Consider the following 20404-nt stretch of genomic DNA (forward strand, 5'->3'; position numbering starts at 1 on the left):
ACACATCTGTTCAGTGATGATTCCCCATTTACAATTACATTTTGAGACTTATCTGTTAGCCAACTTTTAATCCATTTAATATGTGCCATGTTCATTTTATATCATTCTAGTTTTTTTCATCAAATGTTGTGTGGCACCAAGTCAAATGCGTTACAGAAGTCTAAGTTTACAATAACAACACTATTGCCTTTATTAACCAAACTTTTAATCTCATCAAAAAAAGATGTCAGGTTAGTTTGATATGGTTTATTTTCCATGAACCCATTTTGGTTGGCATTAATTATATTGTTTTCTTTAATTCTCTATTAATTGAATCCCCGATAAGCTGCTCCATTGTCTTCACCAGGATTTGTGTCAGATTGAGAGGCATATAATTATCCAGGGCACCCCATTAAGCTTTTAAAAATATTGGCACATTAGCTTTTTTCTAGTCTTCTGGAACTTCCCTGGTATTCCAAGACCTACTGAAAATCAGAATTAACTGTCCAGCAAGCTCCTCTGCCAGCTCTTTTAAAACTCTTGGATGCAAGGTATGCTGATTTAAAAGTGTCTAACTTTAGTAACTGCTATTTAACATCCTCCTGAGATACTAATGAACTGGAAAAAGTGTTACCACATGCTATGACTGCATCATCTGTTCCTTCTCCAAACACAGAACAGAAATATTTATTGAACACTTCTGCCTTTTCTGTGTCTTTATTGATAATTCTACCATTTCCATCTAATGATGGACCTATACAATTGTTAGGATTCTTTTTGTTCCTAATACCTAAATTCCTTCTTATTGTCCTTAATTCTGCTGGCCATAGATTTTTCCTCGTGTCCCTTTGTTTTCCATATCAATTTTCTACAATTCCTAGCTTCTGATTTATATTCATTAGTATCACCTTTCCCTTTTTATTTTTTTTATAGCTGCCTTTACTTCCCCAGGTCAGTTTTTTAACCCATACAGCCTTCCTTCTTCCTTGATTGTAGTTTTTTGGGCATCTAATAAAGAATTCTTTAACAATTCCCAATTATCATTTACATTTTTTTCTGATTAAATTCTTCCTCCTAGTAGATTTTGCTCATAATTGTTTTCAGATTTGTGAAATTGGTCCTTCTAAATCATCAAGTAATATGTATTATTGGTTCTGGCTTTATTCTATTTGCACATTATAGATGTGATCAAGTCATGATCACTTGTACCTAAGCTACCATTATTATTTAGTTCTGTAATCAATTCCTTTTTATCTGTCAAGACATGGTCTAATACAGAATTCCCTCTTGTTGACTTCAACACTTTGAATTAGGAAATTGTCATCTATGATATTTTGTAATTCCAAGGACGTTTTAGTACTGGCAACATGAGCCCTCCAGCATATGTCACTCAAATTGAAGCCCCCATGATCTCACAACTTTTTCCCCTCAACCCTTTATAGATAGGTGTGTAAGGAGCTGATCATCCTGTTCCCTAATGCCATTTTATTATCTGTAGCAGACACCAACTAACACCCCACCTTGTTGCTTTATCTGATAGGACATTGATCCATATGCATTCAGGATAATTTTCTTCTGAGTTATCAGGGATTCATTAGGTGATGCCATTTTTGCTGGAGTGCCACTTCTCTCCCCTTTTGCTCACTCGATCCTTTCAAAATAGGTTATAACCGGTTTGCTAGAACTGGTTGTTAAATTTAGAAGCTCTTTTAGAACCAGTTGTCCAGTGAGGGAGAACTGGTTCTAAAAGGGCTTCTCAATTTAACCACCGGCCAAAAGTGGCGCCTTAGGCGCCAACTCCGTGGGGGCTCCGGGGCTGGAACACCCATGGGGAAAATTTGGTGGGTGCAGAGCACCCACCGGCAGCTCCCCGCCCCGCGCCCGACCCCAGCTCACCTCTGCCTCCTCCCCTGAATGCGCCACCCCACTCTGCTTCTCCGCCCCCTCCCCCAGCTTTCCGTGAATCAGCTGTTCGCACGGGAAGCTGGGGAGGGCTGAGAAGTAAGCGGCGGCTTCGCGCTCAGGCCCAGAGAGGCGGAGGTGAGCTGGGGCGGGGGGAAGGGGGAAGGAGGGCCGCCCATGTTGCAGCAAGTAACCCGGGGGGCCGCGCAGGGGAACCACTCCTGGCCCCACCTCACCTCCGCCTCCCTGGGCCTGAGCGCGAAGCTGCCACCTGCTTCTCAGCCCTCCCAGGCTTCCCGCGCGAACAGCTGATGGAACATCCATGGAGTCGGTGCCTAAGGAGCCACTTTTGACATGATCAGTGGGGGGAGCAGCCGCTCCCCCCCCAAGTTACGCTCCCCCCACCCCTAGGAGCCAGAGGGACCTGCTGGATGCTTCCCAGGAGCTGCCTCAGGTAAGCACCACCAGGACTCCCCACCTCGCCCTGGCAGGTCCCTCTGGCTCTTAGGGGCGGGGTGGGCACCCACTACAGTGGCCCACGAGACCCTGCCCAGTTCTGGGGGCAGTCAGGGGACAGGGGAGGGAGGTAGATGGGGCAGGGGTCCTGGGGGGGGGAGCGTCAAGGAACGCGGGGGGTTGGATGGGACAGAAGTCCCGGGGAGTGGGGGTGGGCCACAACCCCCTTGCGGGGTGAGGAGGGAACCGGCTGTTAAGATTTTGGCAGCTCATCATTGGTTATAACCATTTATTTTAACATTCCAGTAATGGGAATCATCAGGTTTCCATAATACCAGCTTGTTCAAATTTATGCTCATACCCATTGTGAGACAATCAGCTGATATGGATGATAACTTGGTCTCTCTTGGCTGGAGACAATCTAGAAAAAAGTAAAGAAAGATCATTCATCATAAACTGTACCAGATAAGACTGAACCACATACTGTATGAGCAGCCTGTTAGACCCATTTCCAAAGCTAATCTTTAAACAATTTTTATTAAAATACAAGCCAAAGAACAGACTTGGTACTATTCCCAATCAAATGAGAAAGTAAATCAAGACCACTATACAAACACTCATCTGCAATATCCAAAGACCCTGTAACTTTTGCTCCCTCTTCCCCGCTCCCAGTAAAAGCAACTACAGCAAATTTACAGCTTCATTCCACAATCCACACTCAAGCAAAACTCACATCACCAATGACGATGTTGCATGTGTATGGATTGCAGAATAAACAGGATTAGAATGGCCCAAAAGACCACATGCTGGCAGGAGAGAATTAGATATGGATAAGGAAAAAAAACAGGGTTTCCATCAGTGATCAGCAAAAATTTATGTATTCTATGATTCTGCAGCTTCAGAATCCACCCTTTGCTGCATAATTCTACTCCAGAGTCTAAGGGTATGTCTACACTATGAAATTAGGTTGATTTTATAGAAGTAGATTTTTAGAAATAGATTTTATACAGTCAATCGTGTATGTCCCCACTAAGCGCATTAAGTCGGCGGAGTGCGTCCTCACTACCATGGCTAGCATCGACTCCTGGAGTGGTGCACTGTGGGAAGCTATCCCACAGTCTCCGCTGCCCATTGGAATTCTGGGTTAAGCTCCCAATGCTTGATGGGGCAAAAACATTGTCACGGGTGATTTTGGGTACATGTCGTCAGTCTCCCCTCCCTCTGTGAAAGCAACTGCAGACAATCGTTTCGTGCCTTTTTTCCTGGGTTACCCATGCAGCCCGCTCAGCTCACCACTGCTATTGCAAGCATTGTAAACAGCTCACGCACTATACTGCAGTATGTGCAGAAACTGGCTAAGAGACGGCAGCGCGAGGACAATTGTGAGGACATGGACACAAACATTCCTAAAAGCACAGGATGTGGCAATTGGGACATCATGGAGGCTGTGGGGCTGGTTGATACAACGGAATGCCAATTCTGGGCTCAGCAAACAAGCACAGACTGGTGGGACCACATAGTCTCGCAGGTGTCCATGGACAGTGGTGGGGTAGTGGTAGGGTCCCCCCTAGAATGGCATGCAGCTGATCACAGAAGCGGCATGTATGGGGCTCTGACCTGGAGCGACCATTTGCCTCCTTTGTCTTTTGGGAGGCTTGCCTGAGCTCCTTAACTTTCACGCGGCACTGCTGTGTGTCCCTGTTGTAGCCTCTCTCCAACACGCCCTATGAGATTTTGGCAAATATATTTGCATTTCTTCTTTTTCAGCGGAGTTCTGCCTGCATAGATTCTTCTCCCCATACAGCAATCAGATCCAACGTTTCCCTTTCAGTCCATGCTGGAGCTCGTTTGCGATTCTGGGCGGACTGCATGGTCACCTGTGCTGCTAAGCTCACCATGCTGGCCAAACAGGAAATGAAATCAAAAGTTCCCAGGGCTTTTCCTGTGTACCCGGCTAGTGCATCGGAGTTCAAAGTGCTGTCCAGAGCAGTCACAATGGAGCACTCTGGGATAGTTCCCAAAGACCAATACCATCGATTTGCATCCGCACTACCCCAAATTCAACCCAGCAAGGTTGATTTTAGCGCTACTCCCCTCGCCGGGGAGGAGTACAGAAGTTGATTTTAAGAGCCCTTTAGGTCAACGGAACGGGGTTGCTTGTGTAGACGCATTCATTATAAAATAGACCTAATGCGGCTAAATTCAACCTAACCCTGTAGTGTAGACCAGGGCTAAGCTTTCATTTAACAGATAGCTCCTAGGTAAACTCAACCTAAGCTTTTGGGACCCCTGAGTTTCTTCTCACTGTGTTTCTATGGGAACTGACCTGGTTAGATTTAATTTGTTTTCTTTACGTTTGTTTATGTATAACTGTGAAGATAATGTCTGTGGATTATAAAATAGCCATGTTATGTCGTAAAAATTAAGTTATTATTTATTATGTTTCTTTATAAGATATATAAAGATACTTAATTAAGTTCATTCCTTTTGTTCTTTTCAGGATTTGAATGTGGGGAGGTTCAAAAAAATTGTTCTTTAGGTCTCAGTATAATCTACAAACCAGGCAAGTTTGAAGCTTTTAGATGTTCAAATTGTGTATGCACAAAATTTCTCATTTGAAGGATTGTTTTTTTTAACATGTACTTATGTCAAAAAAAACCCACTTCAATTAGTTCAAGGTTTTTTGTTTTAAATCACCTATAAACTGAGAGCACAGAAAGTTTTGCACCAATCTAGATGTTTGCTACCAACTTTTATTGATCTATCTAAACTTTAGAATTTTTAAATGGCCCAGGCTTTAAGGGAGCCTGGTTCAGAAGTCTTAAGATTACGGATGTCTGTTTAGGATAGCTCAGTTAGTCAAGACTGTTCAAATGGAAAGGCAAATGGCACCCCCAAAAAGAATTTACAAGCTGCATTGACAATTTTTTTCCTGTTTTTTCCCTGGTAGAGATTAATGCTAAACAAAAAATGTTCTACTGAAAAATGAAGCACTTAGTAGGCAGTGAAACCTTACGTTTGAAAGCTCAGCATTAACTCTGGCCCCCTATTGTTATGTCTGTCTCTCATATTTATCTGTATGCCAGCATAAGTGATTTGTCAACTAATTCAATACATAACATCAAATAGAACTTTATAAAACCTTACATATAAATTATAGTAGAGAATATACAGATCTTCTGACTTGGGTTGATTTTTAAATCTTAGATCTATAAAAGTAGAACTGTTCAGAAAATTTTCATCAAAACATTTTCAGTGAAAAAGCTGTTTTGACAGAGTCACCATTTTTTTCATGAAATCATTTAGATTTCACCAAAAAATCCTGCAGAAAAAAGAATAAAAATAAAAATTTACATCTTGGAAAATTTACATCTTTTGGAAAACTCTGAATTACATATTGGAATTTTGAAATGTTTTAAGTGTTTTATTTGATGGGTTTTCACATTTTTAAAAATATTTTACAGCATTTCATTACATGTCAATGGCAGGAGTTCACATATGTAGTATTCCACTATTACTGACATGTCATATTATGACATCATAGTTCAAATTCTGATTTATTTTAAAAATTATTAAGGGCAGCTGCTACTTTAGTACTGATTGGAACACCTCTTTTAGATCAAAAGTCAAACTGTTTCATTAAAAGACAAAAAGGAGACAATGACAAAATCTTTCAATTAGTATTAAGTAGCAGTTGTTCTTTAAAAAAAGAAAAAAAATATATTTCAGCTATTATTTTCGTATTGTATGTCAATAGAATAGTGCCCAGATTAGCCTGTGAAACTTTTTGCCATGGGATTTCATCGAGACCAAGACCTTAGTAGGATTAAAAAGGCTGTGGACTCTCATACAAAAAACATGGATAACCAGATTTATAATAGTAAATATTAAAAAGAATTTTGGAAGGGATATAAATCCTATGCTTCAGGGTTAAACTGAACCTGTAACTTTTGGGGTTACGAATAAACCTTCCTTGGGGGCAGGTTTTCCCACAACTACCAACTTTAGGGTTTCTTTTACCATTCTCTGAAGTATCTGGTACTAGTCAAGCTTGTGAGAGGACACTGGACTGGAAAGACTCTTGGTCTAACCAAGTACAGTGCATCCGATTTCTAACTCCTATGCTGCTTCTCCAGCCAAATATTTGCATAATATTCTTTATAGCAACATCTAAACCTCTTATCTGTGTAGTTCATTGCCAACTTTCTACTATGTATTCTTCCACAGCGCTGGCCCTAGTTGAAACAAGTATTAGACTATTTCCTCCCACCGTTCTTTTTTTCCTACTGTGCCACCAGTCTTATCTCTGTTAATGCCTCGTCCAAAAGAATTTCCGCATTTCTGCAGTCTCCAAATCGCCCCATCATCAACTGCAATGGAGCAATGGAAGTGGAAAGGGGCTTTAAAGTGGATTTAAGTGTAATTTACATCCATTTTGGAGTCTATTTATTCTTCCAGACCTTCCTAAAGGACTTTAACATAAATGAGAATCAGACCCTTGATGAGCAGTCAGTGGTTCGAGTGTAGTTCCAACCACACTACATGAGATGTGGTGCCTTAAGAGGGCCACTTACTTTGACTATTCTTAAGGCCACATTCTCCCCCTCTCTCTTCCTTCTCCTTCATCTCTGTGCAGCTGCAATATACCAGGAATCATTCCTCAATTTATGCAGACATGATTCCTTCACATCATGAGTCTTCTTCTACCTTAATAAGGGAAACCCTGTTTCAAGTGGTGGGCCCATTATCTGTAAGGACCAGCAAAGTTCAAGTCTTTGTATCTACTTTCTCCAGTTTGTTCACCTTATACTTTGAACTAGCATTTTCACATGGATAATACTCAATTGTACCTATCCCAAAGGTCAAAATATTTCCTATGGTTAAAATCCTCTACCAATTTACTCCAGTTTATGTCTTTGTCCTAGCAGTGCTTTGCTTATCTAGCAATAGCCTCCTCTTTCCCGTCCCTCCCACAATCTCATCACGGTTAATGAGTGCAGTGTCTGCCTGCCATTCCTAACCTTTTTCTGGTGCATAAGCCACATCTATTCCTCATCTCCTTTCAAGAGTTTTGTATCTTTATGTATATAATGGACTTAATCCTATGTGTCTGCAGCCCAAACAGGAGATAACCTCAATCAGCTGTAGCATTTGGACTTGCTGGTTCATGTTCTCCCTAAAACCAAGGCACAAACTAGCTTTGTTACATATTCAAGGATGAGCCTAGCTATTAACCAACATCTGAAAAATGCTCATCCAAACAGAACGCAACTACAGACTAGGATGAAATATAAAACAGGTTAAGTAGTTGTAGTAGTGAGGCTGCTACATTTAAATAAATAAACACAGTTCATTTTTTTCTTATTTAATAAATAATATCAAAAAAGTGAACCGGTTCTTTTTGTACATTACTGGAAAAACAACAGTCACTTGTCTAACTTCAGCAATTATACAAGCTGTAGAGAAACAGGTTTAGATTTGAAACCAGTTTTTTATGTGGACATTCCGTATCCAGTTTACGTGGAGCCAGGATGCCTGCCTCACATCTATTGATGACTTTTCCTCTCCTGGGCTTGGTCTTCTGCTGCTCTGGTTCCACAGATGACCTCACTGTTCACAAGCCAAAAAAAAAACCAAACCTGATTTCTTGTTTAACATTATGTCAGCAAAAATGTAGCAATTTTCAACAAATGTGATCGTATTATATTACTCCCTATATAGTAACATCATACAGCTGTTAAAATAAGTTTGTCACAGGAGCAGTAACATGACATTTCATCGTGACTGAAACCTTATAGAAAAAAAATTGAAATAAAATATTATATGCGCTTACACACACTGGACAAAACACGTAGTTTACATTTCACTTTTATTTATTCCTTGAAACTGCCCGTATTGCAGATTGTTTTGATGAAATATGGAACTGAGCAATTCAAATTTTCTACAAAATTATGGTAAAAACTTGCTCAATTTTCTACCTTATTGCTAAGAAATTTTACAGGTGCACAGTTTGTAAAATATAACCCTTAAAGGACTGAATGCATACACTTGCTGCAAGGTTCAAGAAACAAACTAAAACTAAGCATAGCGCCTACAGCTGGACAAATGCAGTACGGACTGTAGGCAAATGTGTACAAAATTGGAACTGTTCATCCATTTTGTCACTTTATGAAGGGAGGAAACAGTTCAGTCCTAAAAGGGTTAGGTAGAAACCCCAATATATTACTGTTTCTAACAAAGCTGCCACTCAACCCCACAGTACAGTGCTTGAAAACAAAGTCAACCGCCTGGCACAGGAAAGTACACATTTTTTCAGTACTCATCATACACACAGCTGCTTTTGAAAGTAAAAAGTAAATAACATGGTTAATAATTACAGAGCATTTTGTTCCAAAATTGACACCTCTACAGTTACTTGGTCTGAAGTGGGTAACTCACTTGTTTCATTTTTGTCAGATTTGTATTAGGGGTATTTATGGTTTTATTTCTTTAGGTTCATGTCTTTTCACGTAACTTATAAGTCTGTGCAATGAAGACAGAAGTGAAATAGTGTATATCAGCATTAACAAAAAGACAGATGCGGAGAGCCTTCAGATAAAATTAGGAAAATTGTCAGCAGCAGGTTATATCATACTAGTGTTGAATTCTGAAGTGCAGTTCTAAACAAAAACAGAACATAGGTAGCTTTGAGCATTTAACTTGCTTTCTCATCCAATAAGTTGGAACTATAAAAACATTCTGAACAGACTCAATTTCTATGTATACTTTTAGAAATAATAAGACAAGACAAGACTTAACAGCTACAGTAGAACAGTTCTATAGTTTCATATTGAAACATTCTATAAGTAGTTTAACAGAAATTTTTAGCATTCTTGGAATATTGTGAATATCATGAAAGATGATCAACAGCTCTTGATGCCATTAAAAGTAACAAAGCCACTCACAGGAAAGAGTTCAAGAAAATAAGTTATTTGAACTTAAATTACAACTGAGCATCTTTCTTAGTGACAGTGTGGATCTGGAAGACAATTCCTGTGTTACTAACTAGCTACTAAAAACAATGGAGCCACAAGTCCAGGAAAAAGCCAACAAAAAGAGCTTTAAAAATTATACATAAGCAGATACTGCTGAAATGGAATTTAATGTACTTTTCCACCCACTAGCCTGTGGTATGTAGAGTGGCAAAAATTAGGCCAAATGCATCATGTTTGTTAGATTCTTTAAAAGTCCAGGAAGATTGTGTATACTCCATTGGGCAAACTTATTGCAAGGAAAGAAACTGAATACAAAAGTCTATTGCATTTACATGTAAAAACATTTTAAAATAATGTAATATAAAAGCAGGTGCCTCTTATGGTTTGAATAGCTATTTAAAAATATTCCTTGAAAGTTAAAAAGCTTGTTATGGTTTTATCTGCTGTGTATGTAATGGTTTGTTCTTTAATATTATACTAAATTCATTACTAACCACTTCCTTTAATCCTCAAGCTAATAAATGAAGAAAACCTGAGGCCCATAAGTTAAACAGTACTGTATAAAACAAACATACTTCTAGCAAAAACTTGTGAAATGATTTCTGTCAACACAACCAAGATAAAATTAAATAGCACACAGACAAGTAAACAGATTTGCAAATAAATGCCAGTAAACAGCTTAAAACAGAGATAAGGCCACAATGAAGTCTGCCCTTGGCCACTGAAATCGAGATGAGGCAGTATTTGTAACAATGTTCAAGGGAAGGTTACATAGTATAAAATGGCTAATAAGAAGGCCTGTGGTAGAATACAAGCACATTTTAGAAGGACAGTGGCACTGATTTAACAACTAACTGAATATGTTTTACAACGGATTTCTTCCCTTAACCACATTATCTTCAGTTTTCAATGAATGCAAAACCAACACGTTCATCGAGCAGCTGAGGCAAACACGTAGCACAGAGCGTCAGAGAAGACAAACATATTGCAGAGAAGCAGTGCTTTAAAATGGTGCTGGTGCTGAAATTGGAAACTCTTAAAGTGGTCAATGGAAATCTATTCAAATAGTCAATGGGTAAGCCTGCAGGCCATACTCTGTAGTAAACCACAGGTTCACATGGACACAGTAGTTGTGGCTCTTGTTTCATGGGATGGTAAAGGTTGAGCAATTCATAGAGTTTATATTCTTGTCCTGGAAGGGAAAGGTTACACTACATCCTATAAGCCTATGCCTGGTTCTGGGATTGCAAATGAGCCACTGGGATATATTTTCAAATACAGTTGAAGCGATCAATTACATAGAGAGGGATAAAAAAAGGCAAATTCAGAATGAGAGTCACACAAATCAACTGAGTCAAACTGAGCCTTAAATTTATGGTGGAGAGAAGGCTCGAATATTGCACTAATTGTTCGCAGGGAAAGAGAAAACCCCCTGGAAATAGAGATGGGAGCTGACTTCACGACAGTGCTTTTGTAATCTTATAATTGCCCATTTCTAAGTACTAAAATTTATTTTTAACTATTATGGTATGATCACTTCACAATGAAAGCACGTCAATACAAGGATTACACCAACGTTTGGCCTAATTTACTGAACAGTAGGAAGAAAAACCATGCTTTTTGTGATTTCTCTCATTGTATAATGATGAAGGGCATCACCTACCAATCCCATTTGTAGCAAATACTTCTCATGATATTAGTCACATGCCAACAAGACAGAAGACATGCTGCCAAATGAAGTCATTGGGAACATTCCACTTTTGAAATAAAATGTTTAAGTTACACTTCATACAAATTATGTACAAGATTAGAAAAAACCTGAATGGATCCTAACACACTTTATGATACATTTCTGACTTTTAGGAGGGAAGGGGGCAAAAACCACCCTTCAAAACACCAACGTATTCCTGTGACGTGACCAATCATAAACATGACTGTTTGAAATGTCACATATTTTGAACTCCTGTAATGTTAGACCCTCATGAATTAGCACTATAAATACATATTTTAAAAAAAGGAAAACACAGAAATAACGATTAACGACTGAAACCAGAGCACTAACGTTAACATACATTGCATGTATTGCAGGCAAGGCAGAGGCATTTTATTTAAAGCTTTTGCACAGACTTCATATAATCTTAAAAAAAAATATGCTGGCCTTTCCAAGGTTCCACTTGCTGAAATAAAAACCATTTCAGTTCATAAAAAGTCACAAGACTTCAGTTTAAAAAAAGGAACAGTTCCAGCCACAGACCAAAAATATATCTATTTTTTAAAACTGGAAGAGTATGGTAATTAGATTATACAAGCATGGTCAGGCTTGGAACCTGAATATACTTCAGAGCAAAAGCTCAGAGGAAAAAAAAATATAAACTATTTGGTAACAAAAGTGTACTATATGTTGTGATACAAAAAAGGTATGGTGAAAATGTACCTTTTATACTAAAGCTTATACAAGTTCCTTGGTCCGTAAAAATTATGTCATGTTCATGTTTTCTAGTTTGTTTAACTTGTATCCCAGCCACATTTCAATTTCTTGCCCATTTAAAAAAAAACAGCTGAAAAATAGATTTTAATAAAGTTTATACATTTCAGATTTTTTTTTTTTATTGTGGCTTCTATTTTTCAGATCAGCACTTGCAGGTAACAAAGTTCAAATAATATCACTCAGAATGGAAAGGTGTTTTCCCATGAAACCACAAAATTGTTCAGTTGTCTTGTCTGTAGCACTTGCAAGTCTGTTAAAGTCCAAGCAAACACTGTAGTTAGGAAACTACTGTTGCTGTAGATGATGTGACATTGGTTGGATTTGTGCTGACATTTGTGTAACTTCCCTCGCTGTTTGTATTTGTTTCACTGGAAGCCATGAGGCTTGAGTTGGCTCTGAGAATTGCTCCAGCAGCACTGCAGTGTGGTCGTGGGCCTGGCTCCGGTGTATATGTAAAGGTAAGGCTAGTGGAGTAGATTATGCCATCATTACGGACCAAAGTTACTGGAACCTGGACTGGCTGACGGACCCACCTCCAACCCTCTCGGAATGCAGAAATGTCTGGAACAACACACAGCATACTTTCTGCACATCTGACAAGAGAAAAAGGCAACATATTAGCTGCCACGCAGGTATTCAGTAAAAAAGGTAGTGGCTCAGAAAATGAAGAGATATGGAGCAAACAACAAAAATCAATATACACTCGCCAGAACTTCAACACCGACTGTAATCAGAACTCCACCCACCAAAAATAGTAGTAGAAAATAATACTGCACCTGTACATGGTTTCAGCTTCCACGTCCCCAAACCAGACACGTAAATTTGGAGTGAAATTCTGACCTGTAAGTTCCAGCATTGCTACATCTCCACCACCATTTAACTAGAGAGAAAATAAACCAGACATACAAAATCAGAAGGAATTACTCTTGTAGTACATATGAGTACCATAAACATTGGTTTATTCCTTCTTTTCCAATTAAGAAAAGCAGCAAACAAATTTAACTCAGTTAAGAGAAATCACATGATAAATAGCTCCAAATGGTTTGGTGTTCGGAAGTGAATGGCAACGCTTGAAGGAAGACCATTTCAATCACAAAATATAAATAGCCAGCAAGCATCTATGTGTCAAGTGCCTGCACCGTCTTCACCACCTGGTAGTTCATCAAAGCTCAAGTAGGAAGAACTTCAGGACACAGGATATGACCTTTTGTGTAGCTGACCTTTTGAGTCCTCTCTCAAACAGAATGAGGTTTGTTGTTAACAAGGAAGGGTTCAGTCATAGTGTGTTAATTGGTAATTAGTTGTTATTGATAAGGAGTCAACATAAATTTTTAAATAAACAAAAATAAAGATCTTTGAGGATTTATTAAAGAGGGCAATTTTAAGAAGTGCAGCAATTCTTAAGAAATAGACAAAGTCGATGTTCTCTTTATCAAGCATGTGTTCTTGTCTTGCATAACAGAGTTGAAAAAACATAGCTAAAAGTTGATGGAACTATAAACAGTATTTTTACTTAACATTACAAAACACTCTCTTGTGGATGCAGATATATAATGTAGGACTAGTTTAGAATTGTTCTGCTTAAGAGAGTTTGTAAGACGCTTTCTAAGTGTGAAAATGCAGTCTAGTGATTAGAGAGGGAGAGACTGGGAATCTGAACTCTGCTTTTACTCCCAACTCTGCCACTGACTCACAAGTGACCTTGGGCAAATTATTAAAGTTCTCTTTGACTCAGTTTACCCATCTATAAAACTGGTTACATAATACTTACCTACAGCATCTCACAGGAGCACCATGAAGTTTAATTAAAGACTGTGAAGTATTTAAAGATGCTCAGATGAGAAGCCCTATAGTAAATGCAAAGTTTATTAACAAGAGCAGAAAAAGTAAACAACTGACTTACTTGAAGACTTTCTACAACAGGCACAGGTGTTACTGGAGCATGGACTGGTCCCATCCCCTCATAAAATGTATATTCTGCCTTATCTGTACTAATGATTGTCCAAGAAGCTCCATCATTAATCATCTCTTTATTTGGTTCTTTGGGGCATGGAGTGGCCTTTAAGAAAGAATAGTTAGAAGTTTGGTCTGTATATTAGTTTGATATTCACACCAGAACTAATAATGAAGAATCTGAATTGGTAAGAGGAAGTGGGTCACAATGTCTCATTTCAAAGTTATGCAACTTAGTTTCCCTGTGTCTCTTCCTATAACAGAATGTAGTCAAAGAACAACCCCTTGTACAATGCGGAATGCATTGCAATTTGCAACACATCCTCCTGTGCTAAAATAGTCATCAAGAGCCTTACAAAGCATACAAGACACAAAATAAGCAACAAAAATATTCACACCGAAAGAGGGGTTCTACTTGGGAAATGTGAACAGGTCCAGGAGGAACACCCTTCACTATTTTTAATGATTGAATAGGAGGGAAAATCTTGATTTTTTTTCCTGTTATGAGATGGGGTCATGGCATGGAAAAGGTTGATAACCATTGCACTAGAACAAGTACAATTACTGAATGAAATACAGAGCTGAAAAAGTCACTTCATATGCTTAAGTGGTTCTGTGTTAATGCTTTGTTAATTTGGGAGGGGAGTGGGGGGAAGGTGGCTGCACTGCAGTGTCCAGGTTCAGTGTCAGACATCCAAAAGAGGTGACAAAAGGAGAAATTTTACTTATCTGTACATTTACTTTATTTGACCCACTTTAGATCCTTGGGTTATAGTTTCTCCCACCCAACAGATGGAGACAGAACATTAAGACTTTTGATATCACACCCATGATATACAAAGATTTGGCAGTTTGTCAACCTTCTGTTGAATTCATTGAAATCCGTACCAAACAAAAAAATTGGATTGATGCTATTCAATAATCATTAACAAATAAGTTCAGTAAGTAAAAGAAGAAATCTTAACATGGGATTGACTCAATAATGGCATTAAAACTCTCAGTAATGAGGTAGATGGCCAAGCAAGGGAGATGGGAGGTGAACTGATCTAGAAGATTCCAAAAAGATAATAAAATTTCCCCTTCTATGATCTTCTGTACCAGTCCAGGTGCTTGGAACTTTCCAAAGCAGTTCAACATTTTAGTATGGATGGGACTACCATTAAACTACTAGTGCCAGTAACAACCTTCTACAAAGGTTGTGAATGCAATCTTATTCTCCAATGTTTTCGCAAAGATGTGGGCAGAAGCCCTGAGGCAGTCTTGCAAATCTCTATTAAAGAGACTTCTGCTCTTTCTGCCCATGAAGATCCTACTGACCAGATAAAGAGAGCTTTAAAAGATTCTAGTGTTTTTTTTCCTGCTGTAACATAAAGACACTCTGACTAATTCCCTAATCCATCATTTGATGAGGAGTTCAGAGGCACATGACAACCTTTACATTTTGGTGTGGGATGAAATACTTTTAAGACTGCTTAAATTTTGTTATTCTTTCTATTGAGTCCATAGAGCCCAGGCAATGTAGCCTTCCCCCTGTATGATTCTAGGGCCAAATGTGGTTAGAGTGATTTCCCAGTTCAGGTGAAAGACTGATGATGTCTTGAGCCTGAATTCAGGCAGAGTTGTCAGCATGACCACAACCAGGTGAAAAATCACATGACTGCTTTCAGAAAACTCCACTCCTGGAACTCCACAACTCCTCTTGCTCCTATTATTATTAATAAGGTTAGCGTCCAGAGTCTTAACCAGATCAGAGCCCCATTGTGCAAGGTATGATATAACCATGCTTTTATCAGGAACAGGACTTGAAAACACACGTCTCATCAAAATACTCCTCAGAAGGTTCAAAATGGTGAGTTAGCACCAGTTTCAAGTTTTAGCTAAGAACCACGAGGCTAATCTCACTTTATCTGCTGCCTTCAAGAACCTAGAAACATTGGTTTCCAGGCATAGAAGTAGTTTCTCAGCTTTCTCCCCTGGGATTCTTGCCTGGTACTTGCACCTTCAGCCTGACTGTTCAAAACCTGAAGGGCCTACCCTTGATGTTTGTTACCTCTTCTCTGGTTCAAGCCTATCTTTTTAATGTGATTCTGCCTCCCTTTTCCTGAATTATAGGAAGGGCCCTACCAAATTCACGGCTATGAAAAACACGTCACGGACTGTGAAATCTGGTCTCCCACCTTGAAATCTGGTGTTTTGTATGCTTTTACCCTATACTATTCAGTTTTCACAGGGGAGACCAGTGTTTCTCAAATCGGGGGTCCTGACCCAAAAGGGAGTTGCAGAAGGGTCACAAGATTATTTTAGGGGGATTGTGGTATTGCCACCCTTACTTCTGCACTGCCTTCAGAGTGGGGCGGCCTGAGAGCGATGGCTATTGGCTGGGCACCCAATTCTGAAGGCAGCGCCATGCCAGCAGCAGCACAGAAGTACCAGACCATGCCACCCCTACTTCTGCGCTGTTGCCTTCAGTGCTGGATGGCCGGAGAGTGGCGGCTGCTGACTGAGGACCCAGCTCTGCAGGCAGCAGGGTAAAAGTAAGGGTGGCAATACTATACCATGCCATCCTTACTTCAGAGCTGGGCAGCTAGAGAGTGGCAGCTGCTGACCAGGAGCCCAGCTCTGAAGACAGCGCCACCACCAGCAGAAGCTCAGAAGTAAGGATAGCAGTACCACAACCCCTCCCCCGCCAACTCCTTTTTGAGTCAAGACCCCTACAATTATCACACTGTGACATTTCAGATTTAAATAGCTGAAATCATGACATTTACAATTTTTAAAATCCTAGGACTGTGAAATTGACGAAAATGGACCATGAATTTGGTAGGGCCCTAATTATAGGGTATTAGTTGTGCTGGATTTGTTCCTGTTGGACTGTAATCCTAGAGCCCATAGGGCAGTGGTTCTCAAACTGTAGATCGGGACCCCAAAGTGGGTTGCGACCCCATTTTAATGGGGTCACCAGGGCTGCCTTAGACTTGCTGGGTCCCAAGCCCGAGAGCTTCAGCCCTGGGCAGCAGGGCTCAGGTTATAGGCCCCCTGCCTGGGGAGGTGGGGCTTTGGTTTTGCCCCCCCGGTGGCGGGGCTTGGGCGGGCTCAGGCTTCGGTGCCCTCTTCTGGGGTCGTGCAGTAGTTTTTGTTGTCAGAAGGGGGTCATGGTGCAATGAAGTTTGAGAACCCCTGCCATAGGGCCTCAGCTGGGGTAGGACTCACTACTTTGAAGCAGCTAAGGACTGTTACATCTTCTCTTTTCTCCTTGAAAAGAAATTTGCCTTTGAAGTGCACAGGTGGTAGTCTGACATTAGAGGAAGAGCCCATTACCCATGGTTTGAGTCACAGAATTCTTCTGCCTGCCACTAAGGTGGCCACGGCTCTAGAAGATGAATAGACTGTCATATCTGGTTTCACACATGAATGAGAGTATGAGGTCCAGAAATGGGAAGGTCAAGATCAGTTCAGCATCCTCATCTTTGGCCTCTGCATACCTGCTTTACCTCTGTAGCCACCTTGCCCTTGCCTGGGAGAGACACGCTGCATAAATTGGAGCTTGCAGTGACAGGCCTGAGATCTGACAAGATCTTTTTTAAGGGATGCCTTACTTCTGTCACGGAGAGCCCTAATAGCTAATCCTTCTTCCACAGGAATTATTGTCCTCTTTGCTACCCCCCATTTGGCACTGTCTGCCCTTTTGATTCTCAATGATCATCTCCACATCTGACACTCTGAGAGGACAGAGAGCCTTTAACGCCATGCTTAGGGTCTGCTGATGGTCAGTCTTCTTTCTGACATAGGAGCGGATGGTCAGCAGCTGCAGGGTCCTATCAGATTAGGAAAGCTCCCTGGCACAGCTTCTGGCCAACAGTTCCTGCAGCTCCAAAATATGTGCCATCCTCATAAAGAGCATTGGCAGGTCCTGCTTAAATATGCAAAGTTCACCTTTCTCTTGATCTTAGGGATCCAGATGGACCTGCTGATTTTCCAGTCTCCTTTCCTTTGCTTTGTCCTCTCTCTCTCTCCCTGGCTATTTTCACGCCACTCCACTATGTCCACTAAGTGGACATGCTCAGTGATTTCCTCTCTGTAATGGGCAGGTAGAAGGAGCTGGCTAAGATGCTCCCTTCATTTCTGCTTGTTCTTAAACTATAGAAGGTAGAGTTCGAAAGACTCCATAGAATCTGGGCTGTAGTTCTGGAATAAGAAGCCTGGTGCTCACGTTTGATTGGGTAGGAAGAAGCAGGTGAAGATGAGACTCTGTAAATGCAGAGGCTTCTTTTCCACAGAGCCTTTGCCCGCAAGAAGAGAGTGTGCTGTTCCACAAATAATCTGGAAAAGGGGATGGGCAAGTGAAGTGACAAAGTTTGCAGATGATACAAAATTATTCAAGATAGTTAAGCCCAGAGCAGACTGCAAAGAGTAATCAAGGGGTCTCACTAAATTGGGTGACTAAACAACAAAATGCCAGATGATGGGTTCTAAATTAGCTGTTACCACCTAGGAAACAGATCTGAGAGTGACTGTAGATAGTTCTCTGAAAACTTCCACTCAATTCACAGCAGCAGTCAAAATGTCTAACGGTATGTTAAGATCTATTAGGCAAGGGATAGAAAATAATTCAGAAAGTACAGTACAGACCCATTTACGCACGGATGTCGGGAGTCAAGCAGTCACAACCGCGTGTTAATGGACTGTGGGTTAAGAGGGCCAGGCTGAAAAAAGTGTCTATGATTCACTTAGGAAAAAAACACAGTTATTTTCTGCTCTTTCTGGCTCGCATTTTTTCTCTCTTATGAAGTCTGTCATTTGCTGCAGATGAATGATTTCAATATTTTCTGCATTTTGCTCTTCCATAAATCTTACAACAGTTTCTACAGCACTAAGGGCTTCTCTGGGCGAAATTTTGACCTTTTCAACGACATTCTCGCCATCACTTTCGTGGTCCGATGTAGCCTCACAGCCCATTAATATTTCTTCGTCGGACAGAAATTCTGAAGTCGGGCAATCTTCATCCATCTCCAGCCACTCAGTAATGATTTCCAGCGATGTATCCAAACTAAAATCCTTTATAATTTGAAAGAGAAGTTTACCTTTATCCTCTTTTGTCTGCGTGCATGTTTGTAGGACATCTTCTTCCAAAAATCCTTCAAAGTCTGGCTCTGAATCAGTGCCACTGCTGGAGTTTTCCGAGTCTGAGCCATCTTTGACAGAAAAGGCATCACTGAGAGCCTTCATCCAGCAGTTTTCAATGGACTTTTGTTTTACTCCGTCCCAAGCTTTTTTAACTAAATAAATAATTTCCTTCATGTTTAACTGTTTCAGGAATTCGGAAATGCCTGAAGACATATAAGACACGATCGCCGAAATAAGCTCCCATCGATAACTGTTTTTAAAAATCTGAACAATGCTCTGGCCTAAAGGTTGAATTTTTGATGTTGTGTTGAATGGTAGGTGTAGCACCTGAATTTCTCCATCGCTCGATACCAGTGATTCGGCTGGAGGATGGGTTGTACAACTGTCAATTAGCAAAAGTGCTTTGGCTTTGAGTTTCTTCGACCGCAGATGCTTACAAAGAGCTGGAACAAAGCTGTTGTGCAACCAGTCATCGACAATGTGTCTCATCATCCAAGCATTTTTGCTGTTAGTGTATATTACTGGCAGTTTCGGCTCTACTGAGGTGATTAAAGCAGTGAGGGTTATGAAAGCAGCCAACGAGAAGAGGGGCAAGCTTATGGCTGCCAGTCTTATTACTACTTATTACTACAAAAAAGTAATATATGATTGCTCTCTATAAATATATCAGAGGGATAAATATCAGAGAGGGAGAGGAATTATTTAAGCTCAGTACCAATGTGGACACAAGAACAAATGGATATAAACTGGCCACCAGGAAATTTAGACTAGAAATTAGACGAAGGTTTCTAACCATCAGAGGAGTGAAGTTTTGGAATAGCCTTCCAAAGGAAGCAGTGGGGGCAAAAGATCTATCTGGCTTTAAGATTAAACTCGATAAGTTTATGGAGGAGATGGTATGATGGGATAACATGCTTTTGGTAATTAAATATTCATGGTAAATAGGCCCAATGGCCTTTGATGGGATATCAGATGGGGTGGGATCTCAGTTACCCAGGAAAGAATTTTCTGTAGTATCTGGCTGATGAATCTTGCCCATATGCTCAGGGTTTAGCTGATCGCCATATTTGGGGTCGGGAAGGAATTTTCCTCCAGGCAGATTGGAAGAGGCCCTGGAGGTTTTTTGCCTTCCTCTGTAGCATGGGGCACGGGTCATTTGCTGGAGGATTCTCTGCTCCTTGAAGTCTTTAAACTATGATTTGAGGACTTCAATAGCACAGATATAGGTGTGAGGTTTTTTGCAGGAGTGGTGGGTGAAATTCTGTGGCCTGCGTTGTGCAGGAGGTCAGACTAGATGATCATAATGGTCCCTTCTGACCTCAATATCTATGAATCTATGAGTCACACAATCTTTTATCTTTTTAAATCCAGCTGTTTTCTGTGTCTTATAATTAAAGGCTAAAGTCTTATCAGGTAGCAGTTTTGAAAATAAAGCTGTTTCATCACAATTATAAAGTTGTTGTTTGTGGTACTCTTCATTTTGTAAAACTGATTTTAACTCGGTGGTAAACACGTTCGCGGCTGATTG

At 40.3% G+C, this 20404-nt stretch overlaps 1 protein-coding gene across 6 annotated transcripts in view; it reads right to left on the minus strand.

Annotated features, from left to right (window-relative positions):
• Positions 1-6629: 6629 nt before the first annotated feature.
• RBPJ (recombination signal binding protein for immunoglobulin kappa J region) overlaps positions 6630-20404 on the minus strand; it is a 96150-nt gene continuing 82375 nt past the window's right edge. For all 6 annotated transcript variants that reach the window (XM_073342343.1, XM_073342342.1, XM_073342344.1 and 3 more), the window contains 3 exons: positions 13703-13858; positions 12576-12679; positions 6630-12392 (listed from right to left, as the gene is read on the minus strand). In XM_073342343.1, coding sequence (XP_073198444.1) covers positions 12077-12392; positions 12576-12679; positions 13703-13858 — 576 coding nt within the window. In that variant the 3' untranslated portion in view covers positions 6630-12076. The remainder of the gene's footprint in view (positions 12393-12575; positions 12680-13702; positions 13859-20404) is intronic.

Source organism: Lepidochelys kempii, chromosome 4, assembly GCF_965140265.1.
Source record: "Lepidochelys kempii isolate rLepKem1 chromosome 4, rLepKem1.hap2, whole genome shotgun sequence".
Lineage (NCBI taxonomy): Eukaryota > Metazoa > Chordata > Testudines > Cheloniidae > Lepidochelys > Lepidochelys kempii.